General features: G+C 43.3%; 2 protein-coding genes across 2 annotated transcripts in view; both read left to right on the plus strand.

Annotated features, from left to right (window-relative positions):
• The first annotated feature begins 211 nt into the window (after positions 1–211).
• smyd2b (SET and MYND domain containing 2b) overlaps positions 212–27,877 on the plus strand; it is a 68,717-nt gene continuing 41,051 nt past the window's right edge. The window contains exons 1-5 of the mRNA XM_077219621.1: positions 212–553; positions 1,489–1,552; positions 8,189–8,299; positions 8,381–8,441; positions 11,321–11,445. Coding sequence (XP_077075736.1) covers positions 381–553; positions 1,489–1,552; positions 8,189–8,299; positions 8,381–8,441; positions 11,321–11,445 — 534 coding nt within the window. The 5' untranslated portion in view covers positions 212–380. The remainder of the gene's footprint in view (positions 554–1,488; positions 1,553–8,188; positions 8,300–8,380; positions 8,442–11,320; positions 11,446–27,877) is intronic.
• On the plus strand, positions 19,922–24,255 carry LOC143728979 (uncharacterized). The gene is made up of 4 exons (XM_077219960.1): positions 19,922–20,650; positions 20,797–20,885; positions 21,793–22,118; positions 24,204–24,255. The coding sequence occupies exons 1-4, from the start codon at positions 20,416–20,418 to the stop codon at positions 24,253–24,255; spliced, it is 702 nt and encodes a 233-aa protein (XP_077076075.1). The 5' UTR covers positions 19,922–20,415.

The following is a 27,877-nucleotide window of genomic DNA, read 5'->3' on the forward strand; positions in this document are numbered from 1 at the left end:
AGGTTTATTTGTAAAAATGTTTTTACCAGTATTAATTTAATTTGATAGTATCATTATGTTATGTTTTTACTAATAGCTGTTATTTCACACTTAATAAGAATCGAAACCAATAAGCTAGTCTTACAAACATTTAATTTATTAAATATATAAATTGACTTCAAAATATAGTTTTAGTCAATGACATCCACGCTCGTTTCTTCGCGGGAGGCGTAATTTGCAGGGGCGTTGTTTGTAGTGCATATCTGGGAAAACTCATCATGAATATTCATATATGCTCCGTCCAATGAAAACGAAAATCTCCCAGAAATCTCAAAACTCGGACAACTGTCTATGGGACAACCGGTGCAGGCTTCCATTAAATACTAGATTTCCGTGTCACGATGGAGGCGGAGGGCATCGCTGGCATTGAACAGTTCGCCAGCCCGGGTAAGGGCAGAGGACTGCGGGTGAGCAGAGCTTATGGAGTCGGTGAACTGCTGTTCTCCTGTCCTGCTTATTCATACGTGCTGGCAGTCAAAGAGAGAGGACTCATCTGTGAACAGTGCTTTACAAGGTCTGAAACGGAGTTTTAGTTGTCATGTCATGTTGGTGCTTTATTTTATTTTATTTTATTTTATTTACTTATTTATTCACATTGTTGACTAATTTGTTACTTTTATGATAGCCTACGGTTGTGATAATTGTTTTCTAATAAATTCCTTAACTAATGTCTGACAGCCAAAAAACTTTAATTGGCATGTAGCTATCCTTTGTTACAACATGAACATTCTGGTAAAGCTGAATGAATGACAGGATTTAACAGCATGAGTATATAACAATATAACAACATAACTCTGAGAGAGAGAGAGAGAGAGAGAGAGAGAGAGAGAGAGAGAGAGAGAGAGAGAGAGAGAGAGAGAGAGAGAGAGAGAGATCTTTGAATTCAATCTTGTCTGCCTCTTTTTTCTTTAGATTTTGGTGTGAAATAGGCTAGGCATGCCTGGGGCATGGTCTTTACAAGTTTTTGAGATATAAAATACATTACTATAGTCACGATAAATTAGCCATTTTGATTCACGAACAGTATAGATAAGCTCCAAAAGGACACATCTAAAAATACAACCCAACATCTAAAAGCAGCTGGTCAAACCTTAGGACGTTTGCTCTGGCCAGGATCAGTGGGTGTAAGTGACAGTGCCTGTTAAAAGTAGCACACTCATTCTGACAGCTGCTTCAGTCTAATGACTGTTATACTGTGTTCTGTTACAGTTTCTCTCAGTTCTAAATGAATCGTAGTTACAGAGGGGACTTTGAAGACAGAGTGAATTAATGTGTGTAAATAAACAATTTACATGTTCATATAGTAATAATGACAGTGCTTTCACATGAAACACTCATTGCTATATGAAACTATGACTAGTTCTTATTTACACACACACACTCATTTTTTATCATTAAGAGTTTTAGTGATCATTGGTGGTTGTTTGTGTTTTTATTTATCATGTACAGGAAAAAAGCTCTGGCAAAATGTGGAAAGTGCAAAAAAGCATTCTACTGCAATGTGAACTGTCAGGTAAAACACACACAAAATACACACACGAACACAGCCATACACACACTATACAAAGAAACAAATTAGGCAGAGGAACAAATAAAAATAATGGACGAAACGCATGAAGTAAACCGGTATCGGAAAGCAGTATCACATTCAGAAATTGAGAAAAAAATACTTGAAAAAAAGTAATATAAACACACTTAAATTATGTATTATGGTATAATAAATATATTCTTTTGAGATCCGAAGTCCTTACATGGCAAGAATGGAATACAGGTATGATGACTTTATTTCAGTGAAACAGTGGATCATATTTACATCAGTGAGTACACTGAGCTAGTGGGGGCCTTGTCTGTTTCTTTAAATAAATAATCTAAAGAGTTTTACATCAAAGAATTAATGTAGCTAGCACATAAACTCTGTTGTAACGATGAATCTTAAGTAGTGGTCGACCGATATGGGTTTTTTGATGGCCGATGCCGATATCTTATATAGCAGGGTGGCCGATATAAAGCCGATATTTATATTTATATATCAAACATATATATATATATATATATATATATATACACACACACACATATATCAGGGCTCGACATTAAGCCTTTCCATGTGCTTCTGTGTAAATCTGTCATTCACTTGTCCGAGTAAAAAAGTTGCTTGTCCGGATTTTTTTTCCCCCCGTGTGTTAATTTATTCTGAAGCAATATTCTCATCAGTGTTCAATCAGCTTTGATATTTAAATCGGCATATTGTAATATCTGCACCTTTAAAGGGCATCTCCTCCCCCAATCTTATTAAATGTATGCTTCATCTTTCATTTTAAATTCCTAAATTTGATCAATAAATTCAATTATTTAGAATAATAAGACACTATAGGGCTGTTGCCCTAGGTAGGGCTGATCAAATTAAATCATTTACACTGAAAAATTACTATTGCATAAAATAATGTTATGAAATTGATTTAAATATACAAATAAGAAATGTTGGAAAGAATGATCCTACTTTTAAACATAACACTAAACCGCCAGTAGGTGGTGGCAGGCGACCGTCTTAATGAGTGAGTCATTGATTCATTCAATCAAACGATTCGTTCAAACGGCTGATTCATTAAAGAATGAGACAGATGTTTTGGGTCATTGAATCTTTGACTCAACCAATTCGTTCAAAATGCTGAATCATTCAGTAATGAAAACAGGTTGAGTGTTCCTGTGAAATGCGCCGTGGTTCTGCTGTGATTTTTGTTTGGAACTATTTTCGCTACTGAAACAGAACAAAAACAGGCAATATTGCATCTAAAATGTAAGTGACTTAATTTAACTGTTTATTGAACTGTTGTAGGAAATCAATGTCACATTTTCAGTCGTGATGGTATTCAGGAAAAATTGAGGTTGCTTTAATAGCCTGTGTTAAAAATATAAAAACTCCACATTTAGATTTTTTATAGGCAGTATGTTGTTAACTGAGTGTGTGTGTGCTGCGCTCATTTGTGTTGATTTCTCCTGGAGAGGCTGCGCGAGCGTCAACAGCGCAACCTTACCATCAGTAGCCTAATTAATTATCCACAATCGATCGCAACTTACAATAAATGTAATAAAATCAGAATCATTCTCTCGGTTTAGTGATTCCCTAGTTATTTGTTTATTTTGTTATTGATGTTCTAATCAGGCTTCTTGTCCGGTCGGGCAAGTAAAATTCTCTTTTACTTTTCCCTTCGAAAAATCCACTTGTCCCGGACAAGCGTTAATGTCGAGCCCTGTATATATATATACAGGGCTCGATATATATATACAGGATATATATATCCTCCTCTTGTTTGCAGTCTTTGTCGGATCGTTTGTCTAATGTCTCCTGTTCCCCGTGATTCCCCGTTCCCCGCTTCATGTTAAGGTTCAGTTGTTTCATTCTTATTTATTGTGTTTTTCCCCCTGGTGGGTTTTTGCTTTGTGTTTGTTTATTTTTTTAATAAAAAACTATTCTCTGCATTTGAGTCCTCACACCTTTTTTTACCTTGCACGTTCCGTGACATAACGATCCGACCAAATGAGGACTCAGCGGAGAAGAGGGGCCATGCCAGAGACTGTTCACGTCACTTCTGCCCAGCGAGAGACTGTTCACGTCATGTCTGCCCAGCGAGAGACTGTTCACGTCACGTCTGCCCAGCGAGAGACTGTTCACGTCCCGTCTGCCCAGCGAGAGACTGTTCACGTCCCGTCTGCCCAGTGAGAGACTGTTCACGTCCCGTCTGCCCAGCGAGAGACTGTTCACGTCCCGTCTGCCCAGCGAGAGACTTTTCACGTCACGTCTGCCCAGCGAGAGACTGTTCACGTCACGTCTGCCCAGCGAGAGACAGTAAACGCTCTGTCTGCCCAGTCAGAGACAGTACACGCTCTGTCTGCCCAGTCAGAGACTGAGCACGTCCAGTCTGCCCAGTCTGAGACAGATCCGGAAATGCCCATTTGTGTGGCCGCCAAGGCACTTACGGACTATCTGGAGCGTCTGGCTCGGATCCTGGACATGCCCGTGTCTGCTGTTCCAGAGCCAGAGCTAGTGTCTGCTGTTCCAGAGCCGGAGGCAGAGCCAGTGCCCGTTCCAGAGCCGGAGGCAGAGCCAGTGCCCGTTCCAGAGCCGGAGGCAGAGCCAGTGCCCGTTCCGGAGCCGGAGGCAGAGCCAGTGCCCTTTCCGGAGCCGGAGGCAGAGCCAGTGCCCGTTCCGGAGCCGGAGGCAGAGCCAGTGCCCGTTCCGGAGCCGGAGGCAGAGCCAGTGCCCGTTCCGGAGCCGGAGGCAGAGCCAGTGCCCGTTCCGGAGCCGGAGGCAGAGCCAGTGCCCGTTCCAGAGCCGGAGGCAGAGCCAGTGTCCGTTCCAGAGCCGGAGCCAGTGTCGGCTGTTCCAGAGCCGGAGGCAGAGCCAGTGTCGGCTGTTCCAGAGCCGGAGGCAGAGCCAGTGCCTGTTCCAGAGCCGGAGGCAGAGCCAAGGCCTGTTCCAGAGCTGGAGCCAATGTCTGTTCCAGAGCCAGCGCCTGTTCCAGCGCCAGAGCCAGTGTTTGTTTCTGTGTTTGTGTTTGTTCTTGTGACTGTTACAGTTCTTGTATCTGTCCCTGAGCCGGTGTCTGTTGTTCCTGAGCCGGTGTCTGTTGTTCCTGAGCCGGTGTCTGTTGTTCCTGAGCCGGTGTCTGTTGTTCCTGAGCCAGTGTCTGTTGTTGCTGAGGCGGTGTCTGTTGTTCCTGAGCCGGTGTCTGCTGTACCTGAGCCTGAGCCACTGTCGTGGACGCCCGAGAGGTCTTCACCGCCCTGGCCGCCCGAGGGGTCTTCACCGCCCTGGCCGCCCGAGGGGTCTTCACCGCCCTGGCCGCCCGAGGGGTCTTCACCGCCCTGGCCGCCCGAGGGCCTTCACCGCCCTGGCCGCCCGAGGGGTCTTCACCGCCCTGGCCGCCCGAGGGGTCTTCACCGCCCTGGCCGCCCGAGGGGTCTTCACCGGCCTGGCCGCCCGAGGGGTCTTCACCGCCCTGGCCGCCCGAGGGGTCTTCACCGCCCTGGCCTCCCGATGGGTCGTCTGTTTCGCCCTGGCCGCCCGATGGGTCGTCTGCTTCGCCCTGGCCGCCCGATGGGTCTTCTGCTTCGCCCTGGCCGCCCGATGGACTGTCCTGCTTCGCCCTGGCCGCCCGATGGACTGTCTGCTTCGCCCTGGCCGCCCAATGGACTGTCTGCTTCGCCCTCCCGTCCCGCCCTAGTCTGTCCCTCCCGTCCGCCCTGGTCTGGTCTGTCCCTCCCGTCCCGCCCTGGTCTGTCCCTCCCGTCCCGCCCTGGTCTGTCCCTCCCGTCCCGCCCTGGTGTTTCCTTCCCGTCCCGCCCTGGTCTTATGGAGCGTCTGGTAGCCGCTCCGTAGGGAGGAGGTAATGTCACATGCCTGTCCTGTCTTGTGTTGCACATGGGTGTTTTGTTATTTTGGGCCATGTGCTCTGGTCGTTGTCTGATGCCTCCCCCTCGTTACCTGATTATTGTTTGAGTTCTTCCAACTGTCCCCTCTTGATTTGTTCCCTTCTTTAGCCTCCTCTTGTTTGCAGTCTTTGTCGGATCGTTTGTCTAATGTCTCCTGTTCCCCGTGATTCCCCGTTCCCCGCTTCATGTTAAGGTTCAGTTGTTTCATTCTTATTTATTGTGTTTTTCCCCCTCGTGGGTTTTTGCTTTGTGTTTGTTTATTTTTGTAATAAAAAACTATTCTCTGCATTTGAATATGTGAATAAAAAGGAAGTATACACTGTAACAGGGCACTCAGTAATCTGGTAATTTCATGCGCACTGATAATCATATTTTTTCACTTTGACTTTTGACAAGGTAATGCTAATTTTACATACAGTACACAGTGAAAACGACATGAATATGACACAGTGGGCAACTGGATATAGCACAGCATATTTTAAAATGAAGGATTTAAAGTTTTTCTATTCACTTCACACGGACCGACCGTCACTCGCAGGAACACATTATGCAGGCTACAAATGCACACTTTACAATATATCAGCTGGATTCTAATTTAAATCTGCAAGGTTTGTGAAATTAAATGTTAAATAGATATTCAGAGATTTGTTTAAATTATGTAGATGTGCATTTGCTGAATGTTGACGGTAAATGAGAAAGTATTTTAGCCTGATTGTTTGCCTTTTCGGTTACAAATAATATAAAAGCAAACGCATTACTTTTTCACATACCATTTACTTTCTTTGATAACCAGTTCTGTAGCCACCGGTTCTGTCAAACAAACTATTAGATATGACTGACATAGAGACGGAGAATGTGAGTGCGCGCTGTGTGATCAGATTCAGCGCTGTTCTCTTCTCAGTGCTGGTGTTCTCAGCGCCGCCCGTCAAAATAAAAGTCTGCAGCGCCGTCAAAATAAAAGTCCAGCTTCCAAAACATCGGCCAATCAGAAAATCTTATCGGCCGATGCCGATATTTAAAAAAAGCCAAATATCGGCCGATCTGTATGTCATCCATTTTTAGTACAACGTTGTAGGTAAGCGTAAACTTAAATCGTACTCACACACTCATGTTAACTGTATTTTTTGAGGAATCTATATAGAAAAGACAATTCATACGAGTGGGGCTTAAGATTAGTGGTCGACTGATATATATCGCCACGGCCGATATATCGGCCGATGCCGATTAAAAAAAAAGCCAAATATCGGCCGATATATCGGCCGTGGCGATATATATCAGTCGACCACTAATTTTAAGCCCCACTCATATGAATTGTCTTTTCTATATAGATTCCTCAAAAAAATACAGTTAACATGAGTGTGTGAGTACGATTTAAGTTTACGCTTACACAACAACGTTGTACTAAAAATGGATGACATACAGATGACAACGTTGTCAAAACTACCCCGTTCACACCGAACCGCAAATTAATAGGACTAAAAACGCTGTATTATTAATGCCAGGCCAGTAGTTGACGATTTCACTTTGTAAAGAAATAATACATATTGCTTATACACTGAACACGTAATACGCATGCGCATGACATCCCCATTAACACAAATTCACATTATTGTAGTGTACATGGAGACGATATAGTTTTCAAAAGGGCCATTCACACGAAAAACGTGTTTTGTTTTTTGGCCATTCATTTACACAGCAACAGTGTTTTGGGGCGCCTGAAAACACAAACTTTTGAAAACGAGATTCAAAGTGTTTGAAAACTATATCGTCTCCGTGTAAACCACAAAAACACAAATTTGTGAAAACGGTGACGTGCACGTGCATTTTATGTTCAGTCTATAGGCGCATAGGCCCAGTCCCAATGTGCATACTATCCACCCTATCCTCCCTAAATAGTATTGACAATTACTAATGTCACATACTATTTAGGACGGATAGTATTCGAATTGGGACTGGGCCATAGTGTTTCTTTACTAAGTGACATCGCTAACTAATGGCCTGGCATGAATACTACAGAATTTTTTATCATTTTCGCATGTGAATTTGGGATAGTTTTGACAATGTTGTCATCTGTATGCGAAAAAAGCAAAGTAAAAGCTTTTCAGTTTTTAGTACATTGTTGTCGTGTAAATGACCCAAAAACTTGCACTTTGAAACCCGTTTTCAAAAGTTTGCATTTTCAGGTCCCAAAATGACACTGTCGCGTAAAAGAACGGCCAAAACGCGTAAAAAGTTATCCATTTTTAACTAAAAACGGTGTGGTGCTACTTCAAAGTGACTGTCTGTTCATGAAGTGCAGAAACATCAATGACTCCTCATTGCATTCATGCGCAACAGCAAGTGATTGACATGTTTGCCCTGTTTTAGGTTTAGATTTTAAATATAGCATCTCCACTCCCTCTGAATTTTATTTAGACAGTTGTTTGCCACAATCACACCATGAACACCAAACCACACTATGTGATTGTTCACACAAATCACTTTAATTAGTTAATTCATGTTATTTATATTATTTCGTTAATGCATTGATTTAATATTACTTTAATTATAGATTTAAATACAATTAAACAGAATATTAATGAACACATCCTAATATTCAGGACAGTGACCCTCCAGGATCAAGTCTGGACATCCCAGCACTATAGAAATTCATGCAATGTTTTGAGTGTATGTGTGATAGAGTGTTTCATGTATCAGTTTTGTGTATATTTAACAGAAGAAGAACTGGCCCATGCACAAGCTGGAGTGTCATGCCATGTGTACATTTGGAGAGAGCTGGTGCCCCTCAGAGACAGTGCGACTGGTGGCCAGAATCATCGCCAGGCTGGTTAGACACAAGAACGATTTTCTAACTCATTTTTGTAGATACAGAATCAATGAGTATTTGACTTGTATTTTGTTGATGCAGAGAGACCAGAAAGAGAGAAGCCCATCAGAAAAACTACTCTTACTGAAGGATATGGAAGCCCGTAAGTACCAGAAAAACATTAGACACATCTGACAGAGAGGCTAGGTTCGAAATGGATTTCTAACTCACTGAATGCTGTGCATACTAGGCATAATGAATGTTATGCTATATTATATAGCAGTGGTGTAGTCTAGTTTTTTGTAGTGAGTATACTGTGATTTCAAATTGCGTGACATTCCATTTTACAGTAGGCTATACATTTGTTGCTGGATTCTGCGATTCGATCCGTGTCGCTGCGTAAACACAGACGTCACTGCGGGGTGAATTTATGAATGAAAGTTCTTTCACAAAACGATGTTGTTACGAATCCTCACGCTTTTTAAAGTGGCTATGATCTTTGACATTTCCTAGTGGGCATACGGAAATCCTTGACATTTTCTAGTGGGTATACGGCGTATACCTGCGTATCACGTAGACTACACCACTGTTGTATAGTAGTATGCTATATTGTTGTCACACAATGAGTGGCATCCAGTTGTGGTGTTGGAAGTGAAAATTTGTATTTTGTGCTTTTACTTTTTAATTTAATTTATTATTTATTTATATAATTTTAAATGCACATTGTGTAGGAATTTTTCCCATCTAGCGGTGATATTGTATTTTGCATTCAAACGAATTGTGCTCTCCAGCGCCTCGCTTTTTCAAATGCGTGTTGCATCTACGGTAGCTGTTATGTACCAAAAAGCTATGACAGGATGTCTTCTAATAGCAATTCGTCGAGTTTTCCTTCGGGTGAACAGGTTTGTTATTTCAAACAAACTGCAACTTGACAGAACGAACAAATGAATGTTACAGTATGAACAATAACAGTGCAATGCAGCCTTTTAAACTTGCCGGGGCAGTGACAAGCGCCTCTCACTGCTCTGCTCCTCCGTTTGTGCTGCTTTCAGTTACGTGACGCTGGCTCTGAACGAAAACGCGTTATGGAAACGCGTTGGCCTAGTACTTTTTGACCCTCTCTGCTATTATAGTTTTACAAGATGGCGGAACGACATGGAAGCCTCCGTGGACCTACCCATCACATGTATATAAAGATAATAAATTCTTCGTTTACGAGCATAAGTCAGATAATTGGCAGAGGTATTTGTACACCATTGATGACATATTTATGAATAAAAATATTGATTTTAGATAATAAAATACCTAAAAAACTACACATAGTCCCTTTAAGATGACGATTGAAAAAATATATATATTTTATCATTTTATTTTATATTCCATCTTTAAATATAAAGACTTCTGACTTTTGATTGTCTATTATAGTCAATTTTAGTACTCAGATTTGTTTGTAAATTTCATTTCGCTTTAAATTTCGCACTGCATGAAAAGTGGGATTTTCGTCCCCGTAAACGGCCGGAAATCTCCATAATTTTCGTCAGTTATCGACAATTTACAGCATTTGAACGACGTTCGTCTGTGCCACATATTGACGGAAACGAACCATGACGTATGTGGAGAGCTTGCGGGAGGTGCGAATGGCTCTAATTAGCATATGAATAGCAGCGCCACGCGCCTTGCCAGAGAATGGCTTGAATTTCCTCACTCAGTATTGGTTGAACCACTACATTTAAACAAGAAAAATCACTCGTGATTGGTTGGCAGCTCTGTTAGTATTGGTCACCCTGCCTCATTATAAATTTAAACCCCAAAATTATAATAATAATTATATATATATATAAATTATTTATATACAAATATATATATATATATATATATATATATATATATATATATATATATATATATATATATATATATATATATATATATAAATTACTTATATTGAATTATAATTATTTATATATAAATAAATATATTCATATCATATGCTATTATGTTGTATATTCATATTGTTATACTATGGACAACATTATTATTACCATCAAGGACATGAATGAATTTGAGGAAAATAAATTGCCAGGGACATGCTGTTTATTCAAAGAAAGAGCTTTATTTGAACAAACACACAAACTATACAAACATATGAGATCTGCCCATACAACAAATTGGAAGTTCACGAGAAGCCCAAAATCCCACAGCATCATGAAGTGCTGTTCCCTTTGAAGCCTCCGTGGACCTACCCATCACATGTATATAAAGATAATAAATTCTTCGTTTACGAGCATAAGTCAGATAATTGGCAGAGGTATTTGTACATCATTGATGACATATTTATGAATAAAAATATTGATTTTAGATAATAAAATACCTAAAAAACTACACATAGTCCCTTTAAGATGACGATTGAAAAAATATATATATTTTATCATTTTATTTTATATTCCATCTTTAAATATAAAGACTTCTGACTTTTGATTGTCTATTATAGTCAATTTTAGTACTCAGATTTGTTTGTAAATTTCATTTCGCTTTAAATTTCTATTTTTGGTTTCCATTGTATTAAACATTATTTTCTATGAGCACTTAAGAAAGCTGTGGGCTGAAACATTTGCTCTCTGGTCAGTTTTTAATACAATTTTGTTCTGATAACATTTTTTCAGTATGCGGGCAACTGGTTAAACAATATTTATACATATATATAGTCAACAAAAACTGAGTCTGTTTATTGTAGTGTTTCAGAGTAAATAATGTGAATATTTATGCTGTTTTGATCTTTGTGTTTTAGGTTAGACAGTTTTCATTAAGCAGTTTTTACACACTATACTGTATACCATATATGATTTTGTCAATTTTTCGTTTTGCCATTTATTTCTTTTCTTCAAATATATAATTATGTATTTCACAGCTACAGCTCTAGTGTCTCCAAATGTACAATATGAATGTGTGTGGAATGAGAAATGTTGACATGCCTTTTTTGTGTTGATTTTAAGCATGTGTACAGCTGCTAGATAATGTTATGATATCTTGATCTTCTCACAGACATGGAGGATTTGGATAATGAGAAAAGGGAGATGACTGAAGCACATATAGCTGGCCTTCATCACTTCTACTCCAAACACATGGACTTCCCTGATCATCAGGCCCTGCTCACACTTTTCTCACAGGTAAACACGCTGTAAAAGAAGTGTGACAGTTGACTGTTTGCTCTGTCCTTCCCAGTTAATAAATAAAAATACCTAAATAAATAAATTACTGGGCAATATAGACCCAGTAATCTACCAAAGAGATGAAAACCTTTTGGCAGCAATTGACGTTTTGAATCCAAAATTGGTGATTTGTGTAGATTTGATGAGTTTGTGGAATTGGGGGCAGGGGTCTGCGAGGAATCTCAGGCAATGAAAAGAGAACCATGCATTTTGAGTTGTCAAAGAATAAGCACTAATAATAAGCTCCTGGCTTCAGTGCTTGAAGCGCGGTACTGTATTCATTTACAACTCTAAGCTTTTTAACTGAAAAGTGAATTGGAAGTCATGCCTTAATTTTAATACATATGTAATAATGCATAATATCTTACGCTATGGGGAAAACCTCTTTTCCACGATAAATTGAAGCCAAAAATTATCCTTAATTTTGAATGAATGTAAAATGCATTGCAGCAGCATGCAGACATAGGCAAGGCGGCTTGCGTGCCTATTGGCTGACCTGCAGCAACAGCAGCAGCCTATCGAGAGAAGCCCTGCATGACGCCATATCCAATGGGGGCGCTTCCCGCCACTACGTCACGTCCCGCTGAAATAGGCGTGGCCTTGACCTATAAATATAGCTCGACAGGCTGATACAAACTGTTTTTTCATCGCCGAAGCGAACCAGAGCATGTTGTAAGCACGACAAGATACGCAGTACTCGTTTCCTCTCTAGAGAGAACCGAGGTTAAGTTAGTAACCGAGTACGTTCTCTTATGAGAGTTTCTCTCGTACTGTGTAATATCTTACGCTATGGGGAACACAGTGTAAAACGCCGTGCGTACTGGGATCCGACACCAAAGTCCCAAGGGCAGAAACCCGGGGCTCATATAGTGCATAATCAGCATAGACTCACAGAGAGTCGGAGAAGAGAGGCAGCCTGAACTGGGTAGCAGTATTGGTCTTTCAACACCCAGGCTGTTCTATCGATCAGTGAACGATGCACAAGCAAAATTCAGCCTTCTGAGCCGGACAACGGGGCAGACAGAGCTGATTAATAGACCGACAGAAGCTTAGTCTGTAAGGCGGGAACATCTAGGTTATAAAACCTTATAAAAGTAGACGGCGAGTCCCAGCCTGCCGCCGTACAGATATCCTGCAAGGTAATCCCGCTAGACCACGCCCACGATGAGGCCACGAACGGTGTGTTGAGGGATTTGGGCACGTACCCATGCCTCGGTTCGGACTTTCGAGCCCGAATTCCATACATGTCGCGCTCACCGAGAGCGCTTGTAAATCCCCAATGCGCTTCACCGAAGCAAGAGCCACAAGAAACACTGTTTTGAAAGACAAATGTTTCATGTCTGACAAATGGATTGGCTCGAATGGGGCACCTTTCATGGCTTCCAAAACCGTAGAAAGGTCCCACACGGGGACTGAAGGAGGTCTGGGATCACTGCATGAAAAGTGGGATTTTCGTCCCCGTAAACGGCCGGAAATCTCCATAATTTTCGTCAGTTATCGACAATTTACAGCATTTGAACGACGTTCGTCTGTGCCACATATTGACGGAAACGAACCATGACGTATGTGGAGAGCTCGCGGGAGGTGCGAATGGCTCTAATTAGCATATGAATAGCAGCGCCACGCGCCTTGCCAGAGAATGGCTTGAATTTCCTCACTCAGTATTGGTTGAACCACTACATTTAAACAAGAAAAATCACTCGTGATTGGTTGGCAGCTCTGTTAGTATTGGTCACCCTGCCTCATTATAAATTTAAACCCCAAAATTATAATAATAATTATATATATATATAAATTATTTATATACAAATATATATATATATATATATATATATATATATAAATTACTTATATTGAATTATAATTATTTATATATAAATAAATATATTCATATCATATGCTATTATGTTGTATATTCATATTGTTATACTATGGACAACATTATTATTACCATCAAGGACATGAATGAATTTGAGGAAAATAAATTGCCAGGGACATGCTGTTTATTCAAAGAAAGAGCTTTATTTGCACAAACACACAAACTATACAAACATATGAGATCTGCCCATACAACAAATTGGAAGTTCACGAGAAGCCCAAAATCCCACAGCATCATGAAGTGCTGTTCCCTTTCAAGGGAACTCGAGCTGCGTCAAACGCTGTGGGAACGCCCCTGCGTTGTGCGTCCTGAAGCACGTATGGAAACAGCCCAATGGAGAGATGGAACGTCATAGGCGGGTGACGTCATCGACCAGGACACTATAAAGCACCCCATAAACACAAGCGCAACAGCTTTCTGTGCCTTCAGTCGCGCTATATGTGAATCTGTCCCTGTGTGAATATTGTCTGTCTTTACATACTCTGCACCACACAAACAATTTATATATATATATATATATATATATTAAGAGAGATATGGCCAACGAACAGCAGTTTAGGAAGTGTGTCCCTCCCTGCTCGCGTTATTTTACGAGTGGGGATACACGCGTTCTTTGTGTTGTTTGTTTGGGAGTGCAGCATGCCCAGTCAGCTCTCGAGGGAGCTGATTGTGAGCATTGCGAGCGTCTGCCATTAAGGACGCTCCGCTCCCCCTGGGCGCTCTTCGAGGAGAGCGGTTCGGTGCGCGCTCCCCGCGGTTCGGGTCCCGCTCTTGCCGAGGCAGAGCGACGACGCGTATCGTGGGGATCGCAGATGGATCTCTCAGCGGGGTTAGAGACGGGCTCTGCCTTATCTCTCCCTTCACCTGTGAGATCCAGTGCCTCAGTCCCGTGTTCGGAAGCACGCGCTGCGGTTTCTTCCGCTCGGGCTGAGGCACCAGTTATAAATGAGGGAGATGTGGAGGATTCGCCACCTTACACTCCCGAAAGTGATGAGCTAGTGGAGGTATTAACAAGAGCTGTAGAAAAACTCAGCATTGTATGGCCAGTGACTAGACAGGAGTCTGTTTCTAAATCAAAATTAGATGAGAGATTTTTGCCGTCACGAGTGCAACCTCCAAAACGGTGCTTGCCGTTTTTTCCCGATCTCCACACTGAGGTGTCGAAATCGTGGAAAAAACCAGTGTCATATAGAGTGTTTAGTCCCCAGACTTCAACATATTCTAATATTGTGTGGGAAAAATCATATGGTTATTCGGCTATGCCTCGCGTGGAAGAGACGCTTGCGAGTTTTCTCTCCATCGAGGCTGCGTCATCTGTTAAGGCACCGGCATTACCCACCAAGCCTCTTAAAAAAGAAATATTTCGGTTTTTGTGGGTAAAGCGTATTCGGCGGCGGGTCAGGCTGCGTTATGTCTGCATACGATGTCTATTATGCAGGCATACCAGGCTGACCTGCTGAGGGACGTGAGTGAGAGTGAGAAGGTCAGTGCTGACGTGGTTCGCGAACTGCGTCAGGCTGCTGATTTATCCCTGCGCGCAACCAGAGAGTCGGCCAAGCTAGTGGGTCGATCTATGGCAGCTCTGGTGGCCGCAGAAAGACATCTATGGTTAAATCAGACAAATATAAAAGAAAAAGAAAAAGCTTTCCTTTTAGACACTCCTCTCTCCCCCCTGGGTTTATTTGGCGATGCTGTAAATTCTGTCATCGATAAATTCCAGGAGAAGGAAAAGCAAACAACAGCTTTTAAGAAATTTCTCCCTTTAAAAATTCATGTCCCTGGGGCTGCTGAGCGGGAGCAGCCCCGGCCGTCTGCGAGCTCATCATAAAGGGCGCTGAAGCAGAGTGTCGCGTCTCGTGCTCCCCCTGCTGGACAGTGGGCTCAGCCGCGGCACTCTCAGCCGAAATCTCCCAGTAATAGAACTGATCTGAGGACAGTTATATTAGCTAAGAAGGCTTCGGCTAAGAAGAAGTCCTGGCGCCACGGCGCGCAGGACACTGAGGGTGGTCCCCACCGAGGCGGAAAGGTGTTCACCTCTTTCTACGGTGCCCATTCTTCCTCGGTGCCCTCAGGGGGCCGTTCTGCCAACCCCGCCTTCATGCCGGGGCGCAGACGGTCCCAGCGAGTGATTTCCCGAGGGACGCTCGCTCCCTCTGAGGAGGGTTTCAGAGCGGTTAGACCAGTTGTTCCCTGCCGGTGTGCCGTTACAGGGCGCTGCGTTTGCTGCTCAAGTTACACCAGAGGCCAGTCTCGAGAGACTGGTACCTTTAGTAGAATTTCTGGCAGAGTGGAAAAGCCTTCCAAAAATATCTCATTGGGTCCTGCAGACAATAGAAAGGGATTATGCTATCCAATACAGGTGTCGTCCACCAAGATTCAGAGGGGTTCTGCCTACAGTGGTGGGCCCCGAGCAGCCTCTGGTTATGGAACAAGAGATGAAAGCACTCCTTCAAAAGGCGGCTATAGAACGGGTTCCTCCTCCCAGTGTGGAGTCAGGCTATTACAGCCGATATTTCATCGTTCCAAAATAGGATGGGGGGTTGCGTCCAATTTTAGACCTGCGCCTATTGAATCGCTCGGTAGGGAAGCCAAAATTCAAGATGCTCTCTATCAAGCAGATCGTGTCACAAATCAGATCCGAGGACTGGTCTGTCACGATAGATCTAAGGGACGTGTACTTCCACATTTCCATCCTTCCACAACACAGGAAGTTCCTGAGATTCGCCTTCGGGGGCGAGGTGTACCAGCACAGGGTTCTTCCGTTTGGCCTAGCTTTATCTCCCCGCACTTTCACGAAATGCATGGACGCAGCACTAGTGCCCGTGAGGCTTCAGGTTGTTCGTGTCCTCAATTACATCAACGATTGGTTGATTTTAGCTCAGACAGAGCAGATGGCGGTTCGACATTGAGATGTCGTTCTCGTTCATATCAGGAAGTTGGGGTTGAGGCTGAACGCAAAAAAAAAATGTATTATCTCCTCAGAAGACTACTTTTCTGGGTGTCGTTTGGGTTTCGGTTTCGATGCAGGCGCGACTCGCTCCGACCCGCATCGTTTCGATTCTCTCAGCTGTGAAACAAGTAAAGCTAGGCCAGCTACTTACTGTAAAACAGTTTTAGAGACTGTCGGGTCTGATGGCAGCAGCGTCCGACGTTATAGCTTGCGGCCTGTTGTGCATGAGATCGCTACAGTGGTGGCTCAGGACCAAGGGATTCTCCCTGAGGGGAAATCCGCTCCGCACGGTCAAAGTCACGCGGCGCTGCCTTCGTGCTCTGGTCATGTGGAAAGAAACTTGGTTCCTATTCAAAGGGCCTGTGTTGGGGGCTCTTTGTCGTCGCGTAACGCTAACGACGGATGTTTCCCTCACAGGGTGGGGGGCGGTCACGAGTGGTCGTCCAGCCCAAGGGCTGTCGCAGGACCATCATCTATCACGGCTTATAAATTGTCTAGAGATGTTGGCGGTGTTCCAGGCTCTGAAACACTTCCTAGCAGACCTGAGAGGTCATCATGTGTTAGTTCAGTCAGACAACACGTCGGTGGTCTCTTATATAAATCATCAGGGGGGCCTGCGGTTTCGCCGGCTTTACAAGTTGGCCCGTCAGATCCTCCTGTGGTCCCAAGGGAGGTTACTATTTCTGAGAGCAATGTATCTTCCTGGGTATTTGAATGTGGTAGCAGACTCACTGTCGAGACAGGGGCCGAGGCCGGGGGATTGGAGACTCCATCCCGAGGTGGTGGAGCTCCTTTGGTTGAGTTTCGGTCGCGCTGAGGTGGGCCTATTCGCTTCCAAGGAGACCACGCATTGTCATCTGTGGTTTTCCATCAGCCATCCAGCCCCTCTGGGGTTGGACGCTATGGTGCAGCCGTGGCCGAGGTCACGTCTGTTCGCCTTTCCCCCGATTGCTCTGCTACCTGGAGTTCTGGAGAGGGTTCGCCGGGACGGGGTCAGCCTACTATTAGTAGCCCCATTCTGGCCGGCCCGAGTATGGTTTGCGGACCTGATTTCTCTCCTGGACGGCTCTCCCTTGGAGCTCCCGGTCAGGAGGGATCTACTCTCTCAGGCGGGCGGCATGATATTTCACCCCCGCCCAGTATTGTGGGCTTGGCCTCTGAGGGGGCCCAGCTCATGAACTCTGGTCTCTCAACCGAGGTTGTTGAGACCATTCTTCACTCCAGAGCTCCATCCACAAGGAAGCTTTATGCCTTGAAGTGGAAACTCTTCACTTCTTGGTGTGGAGAGCACCTGCAGGACCCAGTTAACTGCCCAGTGGGTGCAGTGCTGGAATTCCTGCAGGAGCGCTTCTCCACAGGGCTATCCCCCTCCACACTAAAGGTGTATGTGGCAGCACTGGCTGCTTACCACGTCCCTTTCAGTGGAGTTTCTCTTGGGAGACACCTGCTTATAACTCGTTTCCTTCGTGGCACACTGAGGCTGAGGCCAGCAGTTCGTACGAGGGTGCTGGCTTGGGATCTGCCCATCGTATTAGAAGGTCTTTCCCTAGCTCCTCTTAAACCTATCGAAGAAGTTCCTGAGAACTTTCTCACGTTTAAGACTATCTTTCTTCTTGCTATCTCCTCACTAAAGAGAATCGGAGATTTGCAGGCTCTGTCGGTTTCACCCTCGTGCCTGGAATTTTCGCCTGGCATGGTTAAGGCTTTTCTGCATCCTAGACCAGGTTACGTTCCCAAGGTCCCTACTGATGTTGTTAGACCTACAGTTCTGCAGGCCTTTTATCCTCCATTTCTGTCGTCTGACCAGGAGAAACTTAATTTACTCTGCCCTGTTAGGGCGTTAGACGCCGATGTCCACAGAACTGCCCTGTGGAGGAAGTCAGAACAACTATTTGTGTGCTTTGGGCCACCCAAGAAGGGGTGTCCCGCGTCTAAACAGAGAATGAGCAAGTGGGTGGTCGAGGCTATCTCACTTGCCTATGAGTCGGCTGGTCAGCCTTCACCTTTGGCTGTACGAGCCCACTCTACCAGGAGTATGGCGGCTTCTAAAGCCTTACTGTCAGGAGTTTCCCTCAGTGACGTTTGTGATGCGGCTGGATGGTCTTCACCGCATACTTTCATTAAGTTCTACGACCTAGACTTAAGTTCTACCCCTGGGGCACAGGTGCTCTCGTCCTCTGTGCGCTAGTTCTCACATGGCGGTCACTTGGTCCTATGGCGACGTGGGTATTAGCGTTCCCACAGCGTTTGACGCAGCTCGAGTTCCCTTGAAAGGGAACGTCTCGGTTACGTATGTAACCCTAGTTCCCTGATAGGGAATGAGACGCTGCGTCATTCCACCATACTCCCGGCATTCCCGCTAGCGCTTCCTTCAGGCCTATCAGAAGCTGTTGTGCTTGTGTTTATGGGGTGCTTTATAGTTTCCTGGTCGATGACGTCACCCGCCTATGACGTTCCATCTCTCCATTGGGCTGATTACATACGTGCTTCAGGACGCACAACGCAGGGGCGTTCCCACAGCGTTTGACGCAGCGTCTCGTTCCCTATCAGGGAACTAGGGTTACATACGTAACCGAGACGTTTTCAGCTTCGGAGCTGTAGGTAATTCTGTCCGAATTTGGTCCATTTTGCAGACGTCTGTGGTGCGTTGCCCTGTATTTTGGCATCGCCTCTAATCTAGACTGCAGTGTGGCACAGAGTTCTGTGAGCTCCTGGCTGCGAAAAGACGGAGGTCGCACAATTCATCCAGACACCCCGCCAACGATGCCATCTTCCTCATCCGACATTAGGTCTATTGTAGCGCACTTCCAAAGGCCCACCTCATCCTCAGCCAGCACACTCTGTCTCGCTTCTAGCAGCTGTGAAAACAACCAATAAAGACAATCAGTACTGCGCGATGCACTGCATATAGACACAACACATCTATTAATGCACTTGCAGAATAGTCACATTGACCAAAAACATATCTAATCAAATAAATCGTACCCTCTTTCTTCTCGCTCGACTCCGAGCTGAACTCTTAACAGCTTCCGCCTGCGATGCAAGATCTGGTTGTTTGTACCTGAAGCTCCTGCGCACGGTCTCGTAATATGTTTTACAGACACCTTGAAAACGATTAAATGAGAGTGAAATGAATAAAAAACAATGCAAGTCACAGTAAATTAAACAATAAAGGAGAAAATATTAAATGTTACTTACACACAATGTCGTCATTATCAGCATCATGTAAATCTGGACTTGCAGACATAGCTCTGAGCAAATATGAGGTCACGGCCTCGTTATGAGGCGAGGTTAGTCTGAGAAAACAAAATGTACGGTTAAGATCGGTATTAACGGATCTATTTCCTTATTTAGGAGAATGAAAGTATATGTTTTAATCTTACCCTTGCTCCGGTTCGTAGCGCCTACAATTTGTCTCGGAGTTGTGAAGACGGCGTACTGCTTCCTGAAAATGACAAGACCAAAATATACCCTTTTATAAAGCAACTTACACTTGTTCTTTTACAAGGATAAGTTACTTTTAGGTTGTGCTGCTTCTAGGGTACTTTAGCTTAGTTAGCATCTTACCGCAATCTTAGGATTGTTCACACGTCTTCTCTTCCTAGAGGTAGTCTCTTCCACACAGTTTTTCGACTCCAAAGCAGCCAACCTATCCTCCATGGACAGCAATCTGGAATTTACTACAGTGAACTGCTCATTTACAACGGCAGCAAGCTGAGAAAGCTGATGAGACAGCCCACTGATAGCATTTAACAGTTTCTTCTCGCCGGTCTGCGGACTGTCTGAAAAGGGATGATCGCGTCCATGAAGAGGAGTTGAAGGGGAGTCGAAGGGAAGACGCCGTCCAGCCATTGTAGAACAGGAAAGCAGCAAAAACGTAGGAAGTGTAGGAAAATGTCAGAGTAAAGGAGTAAAAACATCTGTCTGTTTATACGCTCGTCTTGCAAGTACTGCCGTAAGCGTCATCATGACCTCGCACCTGACTGATCACATGTGAGGCCATTGTTATACGGAAGAACTCGCGAGACAAGCTTGCATGCCTATGATATAAACAAGCTCTTTGATATAAACACTGTCACGGGGTGCCGTCAGTTGAAAGATGGAAGTCCCAAGACTAAAGAAAAGACCTCTGCGCCTCTGTGAACATTGTGACACTGAACTCTGTCATACACAATATTTTGACCCAAGAAAGCGCCATTTCAAAAATGGAGTTTGGGAGAAAAAATCCAAAAGGGCTAGGTCTGATGAAAGTGAAATGCACCCCGAGCACCCAGAAAAAGAAGTGATGGAAGAATCTGAAGAAATGCACCGAGCGACTGACAGTTCAGACAATGGTAAGCACCACAATTTAACTGTTATACCTGTACAGCTATTTGTGGTTGCTTTTCACTGTTTTGGTTATTGTAATAACAATTAAAAATTAAATACGAATATGGCATTATAATGCATAACTGTATCTTCTGCGTGGGTTGTTTTCCAGACGAAACAGCAGATGACCAAAGCATTCATCTTTTCCTGGACTCCAGTGATTCAGAGTCAGTGCAAGATGAAGACATCTCCTGTTATGTGGTAAGCATGAAATTACTGAGAGGGGGTAAAATCTTTGCGTGGCAGTGATTTAATGACCAGTCACAGATGGAAAGTGAAAAGTCATAATTTACTCACCCTCAAGTTGTTCCAAACCTATACATTTTACATTATACATTTTTTTTTTCTGCTGTACACAAAGGAAGTTATTTAATATATGTTTGTAGCTCAGCAGATCTCGCCAGCCATGGACTACCATAGTAGGAAAACATTACCATGATAGTCAATGGCTGGTGAGATTTTCTTGGTTACAAACATTCTTCCAAATATATTTCTTTGTGTACAGTGGAACAAAGAAATGTATATAGGTTTGGAACAACTTTACGGTGAACAAATGATGACAGAATTTAAATTTTTGGGTAAACTATCCCTTTAAACATTTACAAACTCTCAAGACTCAGTAAAGCTCAAGTGCACAAAAACGCTATAAGTAAACCAATATCCTTCAATATTATATACCAATATCCTAATTTTACATTTGCTCAAATACTTTATGGCTCTGAATAAACAATTGAATTGTAAACAATTCTAAAAATCCACTGATTGAAGTTCCCACAGAGCACTTTTAACAGGTTTATTGCACTAAAGCTTGCTGTTTGAGATGCACATGATCTTTTCAAACTACAGTTTTAAAATCTTTTCATACTCAAATGGCCATATTAATGATGGTATTTTCATACTGAAATGGCCATATTAATGATGGTCTTTTCATACTGAAATGGCCATATTAATGATGGTCTTTTCATACTCAAATTACCATATTAATGATGGTCTTTTCATACTCAAATGGCCATATTAATGATTGTCTTTTCACTCTCAAATGGACATATTCATGCGCTAAGTACGGCCTTTTGAGGTGATGCATTTTAAATGTGTACTTTACATTTAGGATGAGTATGTGACTGAAGAGGGGGAGCAGAGTGAAGCCTATCCGCACATACAAGATGGAAAGGGGCATGGAATTGATCAGTCCAGAAGTGAAAAAACAGAAGACTTGTTGATAAAACTTCTGGCCATGATGCTTTGGTCATGGCAATCAACCTTCAAGATTTCTGACAATGCCATCACATCACTTCTTCTGTGCATTAAACAGTTCATGTGGATAATGGGAAATGTTCTCTCTGCTAATTCCCTTACTGCCTTTGAAAGCATTATTCCAAAGACTTTATTCTCCTTGAGGAATTGGACTGGTATCCTCCGTGACAACTTCTTACAGTATGTAAGTAGTAAGTATGTAATGTACAGTATTCAGGGGTGGTGATGGTGCAGTAGGGGTGGTGATGGTGCAGTAGGGGGGGTGATGGTGCAGTGGATAAGACACATGCCTTTGGTGTGAGAGACCCGGGTTCGAATCCACTGTGAGACACCAATGTGTCCCTGAGCAAGACACTTAACCCCTAGTTGCTCCAGAGGTGTGCGACCTCTGAAATATAGCAACTGTAAGTCGCTTTGGATAAAAGCGTCAGCTAAATGAATAAATGTAAATGTATGTGGTTTGTCCAAAATGTATGGCAGTATACATGGTTACTGAAACCTACGAGCTCAGACGGGATGGCACAAAGGTTTGCAAGACTTGTGGTCACATTCCATTCTACAATCACCCACAGCAGAGGTCTGCATTAAGGAAGAAATGTGTCTCTGCCTTGCTAAGAAAGGCAAAATATTCTAGCGGTAAAGAGTATGTAGATCCAATATGTTCTTACTGTTACAAGAGTGTTGTGCAGTCTCTGGAAGAACTTGTTAAAAGACCTGGATTTGAAGAGAAATGTGTAGAATGGAGAAAGCGGAAAATGCCTGAGGGTGTGTTAGGAGACATATATGATGGACAAATATGGCAGGATTACCAGTATGTGAATGGAGAGCCTTTTTTAGCAGAGCCAAATAATTTGGCCTTGATGCTGAATGTGGACTGGTTCCAACCTTTCAAAGATGCACCTTATTCAGTTGGACCCATCTACTTGGTTGTTTTGAATCTACCTCGTGAAGACCGTTTTAAGGTAGAAAATATGATTCTCGTTGGAGTGATACCTGGACCAAAAGAGCCATCACTAAACATAAATGCTTTCTTAGACCCCTTAGTTGATGAACTTCAAGAACTTTGGCATGACATGATTCTGGAAGACAGCTCTCTCTTAGGACATCAGGTTTACAGAGCAGCTCTGCTTTGTCTTTCGTCAGATATCCCTGCAACTCGAAAATGTGGAGGCTTTGTTGGACATGGAGCATACAGAGGTAATTTAAATATTCAAACATCCTTTGCTATAATTAATAAACATTGATATTGATCATTGAATCAGTAAAATCAATATGTAAATGTTTAATTTGTTTATTTTTTAATGGATAACAAGTTGGTATTTTTCATTGAATGCTCAAATATAAATATGTGTGTGTGTAACATATTGTATTTAACTTACATTTGCAGGATGCCGCAAGTTTTTGAAGACGTTCAGCAAGAAAGAATTTGTTGAAAAAATGGACTACTCAGGATTTGAACGGTCTTCGTGGGAGCCACGCACGTCGAAGGATCACATACACTATGCTGGGTTATCCAAACAGGCAAGGACGAAGGCAGAACAGAAAAGAGTTGAACGCAAGTATGGAGCTAGATGGTCAGAACTTTTCCGTTTGAGTTACTATGATGCCATCAGATTTGTCGTCATAGATCCAATGCACAACCTTCTCCTTGGTACGTCAAGACATGTATTCAGATTGTGGACAGAACTAGGAATTTTAACAACAAAAAGCCTTGATGAACCTCAAGCTAGAGTGGAAAACATCAAAGTACCTTATGAGGTTGGAAGAATTCCCTTACGGATTTCATCTGGCTTCACTCTAAGCATGGCAAGTCTGCTTTTAGCTACTATGCCAGCCGCAGCTGGAACCAGCTTCCAGAAGAGATCAGATGTGCTCCTACAGTAGTCACATTCAAATCCAGACTCAAAACACATCTGTTTAACTGTGCATAAACTGAATGAGCACTGTGCAACTGTTCGTCCAACTGTTTGCACTGTATTTTATTTTATGTTTTAATTATTCTGATTTCATTTGGTTATTTCTGTATTTTATCTTTTCTTCTAAACTGTTTTAATTATTCTGATTTCTTTTGATTATTTTAATTTCTTCTATGTAAAGCACTTTGAATTACCATTGTGTATGTGCTATATAAATAAACTTGCCTTGCCTTGCCTTACTGGATTTACAGCAGATCAGTGGAAAAACTGGACAACCATTTACACACTTTTTTGTCTTAAGGGGCTTATCAACAACAGACACTATGACATGTGGTTTGACTTTGTGCAGGCTTGTATCAAACTCTGCTCCAGAGTCATATCCATCAATAGACTCTAAGTAGCAGATGGATACCTGCAGACATTTCTCTCAAAATTTGTCGAACTGTTTGGCCCATTGCACTGCACCCCCAACATGCATTTACATCTTAATTTGAAAGAGTGCATGTTGGATTATGGGCCAGTTTATTCTTTTGGGTGTTTTTCATTTGAGCGTTTTAATGGAATACTGGGAAAGTTTAATAACAACAATAGGAGAATTGAAGTCCAGATTATGAGGCAATTTCAGCAGAGCCAACAGTTTAATATGCCATGGACTTGGTGAATGGTGAATATGGTGCTGGATTTGCCAGTATTTTAGGAAGGCAAATGGTTGGGACTTTGTCATGCAATGACACAGCTGATATGTGAAGCACAGTGTTTTGGTGTCAGCAGAAAGACTTCTCTTAGAAAACTGTGCAGTGGTGCCTCTGTCTCCATTCCACCAGTCAATCTTGGATGAGCCTGATAGACATGCCATGTTAACAATGTATCATCAGATGTACCCTTGTGTCACTGACGTTGACTGTTTTGCCATGACATGCAAACAGGTAACATATCTGAATGTAACTTACTCAATCGATGGATCGAGAGCGGAAAGGTCAGCATATGTACATGCTAAGTGGTGAGGAAACACTAACAGTTTTGAGGAACCCATCCTTGACCCTCTAGCAGAACTACGACCAGCCATTATAAAGCAGTTTATAGTTGTTAATGTTGTGTCAAAAGGTTCTGCATTCAAACATGTTATTGCGCAAGTTTCCTGGCTTCATCCCCACCCGGACAGATATTTTTATGGAAAGCCAATAGAAGTTTGGAGCTTGCAGGGAATAGACATGTCATACCCAGCATAATTTCTGCCTGTTGAGCGCATTGCTGGGAGATGTGTGGTTAACACATCCACTGTGCATTTAAGCAAGACCAAAGAAAAGATCACTGTAGTCATGCCACTATGCACTGTGGTTGAGCTCTAGGAGACTGTGATGTTGTTTGCATGGAATGCACATTTTACCTTTGTGGCAAAGCCTGAATAAAATTAGTTGTTGAAATAAATTGTTTTGTGTATCTTTTTTACACAATATTGGCCATTGCTAATGACATGCAGTAATTAATCTAGCATACTTTCATTAAATATATACATTTAAAATGTAGGCAAGGCAAGACAAGTTAATTTATATAGCACATTTCATACACAATGGTAATTCAAAGTGCTTTACATAGAAGAAATTAAAATAATCAAAATAAATCAGAATAATTAAAACAATTTAGAATAATAAAATAAAATACAGTAAATAATTAAAACAGTTTAGAATAAAATAAAATAAAATACAGTAACAGTCGGACGAACAGTGGCACAGTGCTCATTCAGTAAATGCATAGCTAGAAGTGTTTTGAGTCTGGATTTGAATGTGACTGTAGGAGCACATCTGATCTCTTCTGGAAGCTGGTTCCAGCTACGTCTGGCATAATAGCTAAAAGCGGACTCGCCATGCTTTGAGTGAACCCTTGGTATTTCTAGCTGATGGGATCCTAATGATCTAAGTGATCTGTTTGGTTTATATTCAGTGAGCATATCTGAAATATATTGAGGTCCTAGCCCATTGAATGATTTATATACCAGTAATAATACTTTAAAATCAATCCTAAATGTAAGAGTCTATAATTACGCTATACTGAGCCTGATCTATTTCTACCAGAGATTTTCATAGAATTAAGTTATACCTTTTAGAAAAATGTCACCTGGGGTAAAACTCCCCCTGCTACCCTCATTTGCATTTGTATAGCTCACAACATTTTCATTTACATGTTAAAGCCTCCAGGCGTTCCGTCAGCCTGTAAAGGTTTCGGGACCTGATGCCGCCCTGGTGATTTATATAGGCCACCACTGACATGTTGTCCGATCGGACCAGGAAGTGGTGACCTTTTATTTGGGGACAAAAACGCCTCAGTGCGTTGTCGACTGCCATAATTTCCAGACAGTTTATGTGTAGAAGCTTTTCCTGTTCTGACCACCTTCACACTCAAGGAAGTCCCCAGGCTCACGCCTGACTGATACCAGTCGATCGCCTTCCAAGGTTCCAGAGCTGAGACGCATTTCAGATCGACCTTGAGGCGAAACAGACCGAAGGCCCATGCCCAAGGTGGAACTCGCGCTTTCAGCCATGACTGCAGTGGGCGCATGAACGTTCAGTCCACGCTCCGGCGACAGGTGCGCTGTCATAGACAGCGAGTCCAGTACTGTGCCCAGAAAAGACATTTTCTGACTGGGAGATAGCGATCTTTTCGCCCAATTGACTGTGAGACGTGATCGTGATCGAACTAGAATCAGCCAATCGTCCAAGCAGTTCAAAACTCGCATGCCCCGAAGTCTCAGGGGTGCGAGAGCCGCGTCCATGCACATCGAAAATGTAAGGGGTGCCAGGGACAGGCCGAACGGCAGGACTGTGTATTGATATGCCTGGCCCTCGAAGGCGAATCTCAAGAAACGCCTGTGACGTGGCGCTATTTGTATTTGGAAATAAGCGTCTTTCAGATCTATTGACATAAACCAGTCCTCCTGGCAAACTCGCGCGAGTATTTTCCTGGTTGTAAGCATTTTGAACTGGCGCTTCACAAGCACTCTGTTCAGTTGCCGCAGATCTAGAATGGGTCTGAAACCCCCGTCTTTTTTGGTACCAGAAAATATCTGCTGTATACACCCCCTTCGCTCTGAGCCTGAGATAAAGGTTCTATGGCCCCTTTGCTCAGTAGTTTCACTATTTCGGCTCGAAGTAGATGAGCTACCTCGTTTTTTACCGTAGTTTCGACACGCGCCGTGTAAAGGCGGGGACGTCGAGCGAACTGCAGCGAATAGCCTCTCTCTATAGTGTTCAGCACACATTCTGATACCCCGCTTGGGGTAAAATGAGATCTGGGCTCTGGCCGCAACTTAGTGGCAGCCGGAGAGCTCCGGTGTGCTGTAAACACTGTGCTGAGGGCGCGCTGATCACAGCGGGCGGTCTTGCCGCGCTCGATTTCATTATGGTAGTTTGCGAAGAGAAAATGAGCGGGGTGAACCCCGTGGGTTTTAACATGTCTGTGAGTGAATGTGTGCGCGGGACAGCGGGCACATTTACTGCACTCAAAACACCGTCTGCCTGAGCTGAATGAATGTGTGTTGGTTTAGTTTTTACAGAAACTGCGGGACATGCATAGTGTAGTGTTTGTGGGCACTGGGTTGTGGGCACATACACTACTTGTAACGCACAATCGACATGAGTCGCTGGCCACGCTCGATTTGTCTAAGGCAGTTTGCGGAGAGAGAGCGAGCCAAAACACCATGGGGTTCAACATGTCTGTGAGAGAATGTGGGCGCGGGACAGCGGGCACATTTACTGCACTGAAAACACCGTCAGCCTGAGCTGACTGAATGTGTGTGTTGGTTTCGTTTTCACAGAAAACGTGGGACATGCATTATGTAGTGTTTATGGGCACTGAGATGTGGGCACATACACTACATGTAATGCACAATCGACATGAGTCGCTGGCCGCGCTCGATTTTTCTATGGCAGTTTGCGTAGAGAGAGCGAGCGGGACAAAACCCTGTGGGGTTCAACCTGTCTGTGAGAGAACGTGGGCGCGGGACAGCGGGCACATTTACTGCACAGA

Source organism: Siphateles boraxobius, unplaced genomic scaffold, assembly GCF_051911475.1.
Source record: "Siphateles boraxobius isolate OS27281-9 unplaced genomic scaffold, OSU_SipBor_1 8, whole genome shotgun sequence".
NCBI classification, from domain to species: domain Eukaryota; kingdom Metazoa; phylum Chordata; class Actinopteri; order Cypriniformes; family Leuciscidae; genus Siphateles; species Siphateles boraxobius.

Bases quoted from the DNA above. Each gene is read 5' to 3' on its own strand.
- LOC143728979 (XM_077219960.1), top strand. From the start codon at position 20,416: ATGGAAGTCCCAAGACTAAAGAAAAGACCTCTGCGCCTCTGTGAACAT. The intron at 20,886-21,792 runs GTAAGCATGAAA...CTTTACATTTAG, and splicing joins AAGACATCTCCTGTTATGTG to GATGAGTATGTGACTGAAGA. The intron at 22,119-24,203 runs GTATGTAAGTAG...GACTTTGTGCAG, and splicing joins CTCCGTGACAACTTCTTACA to GCTTGTATCAAACTCTGCTC.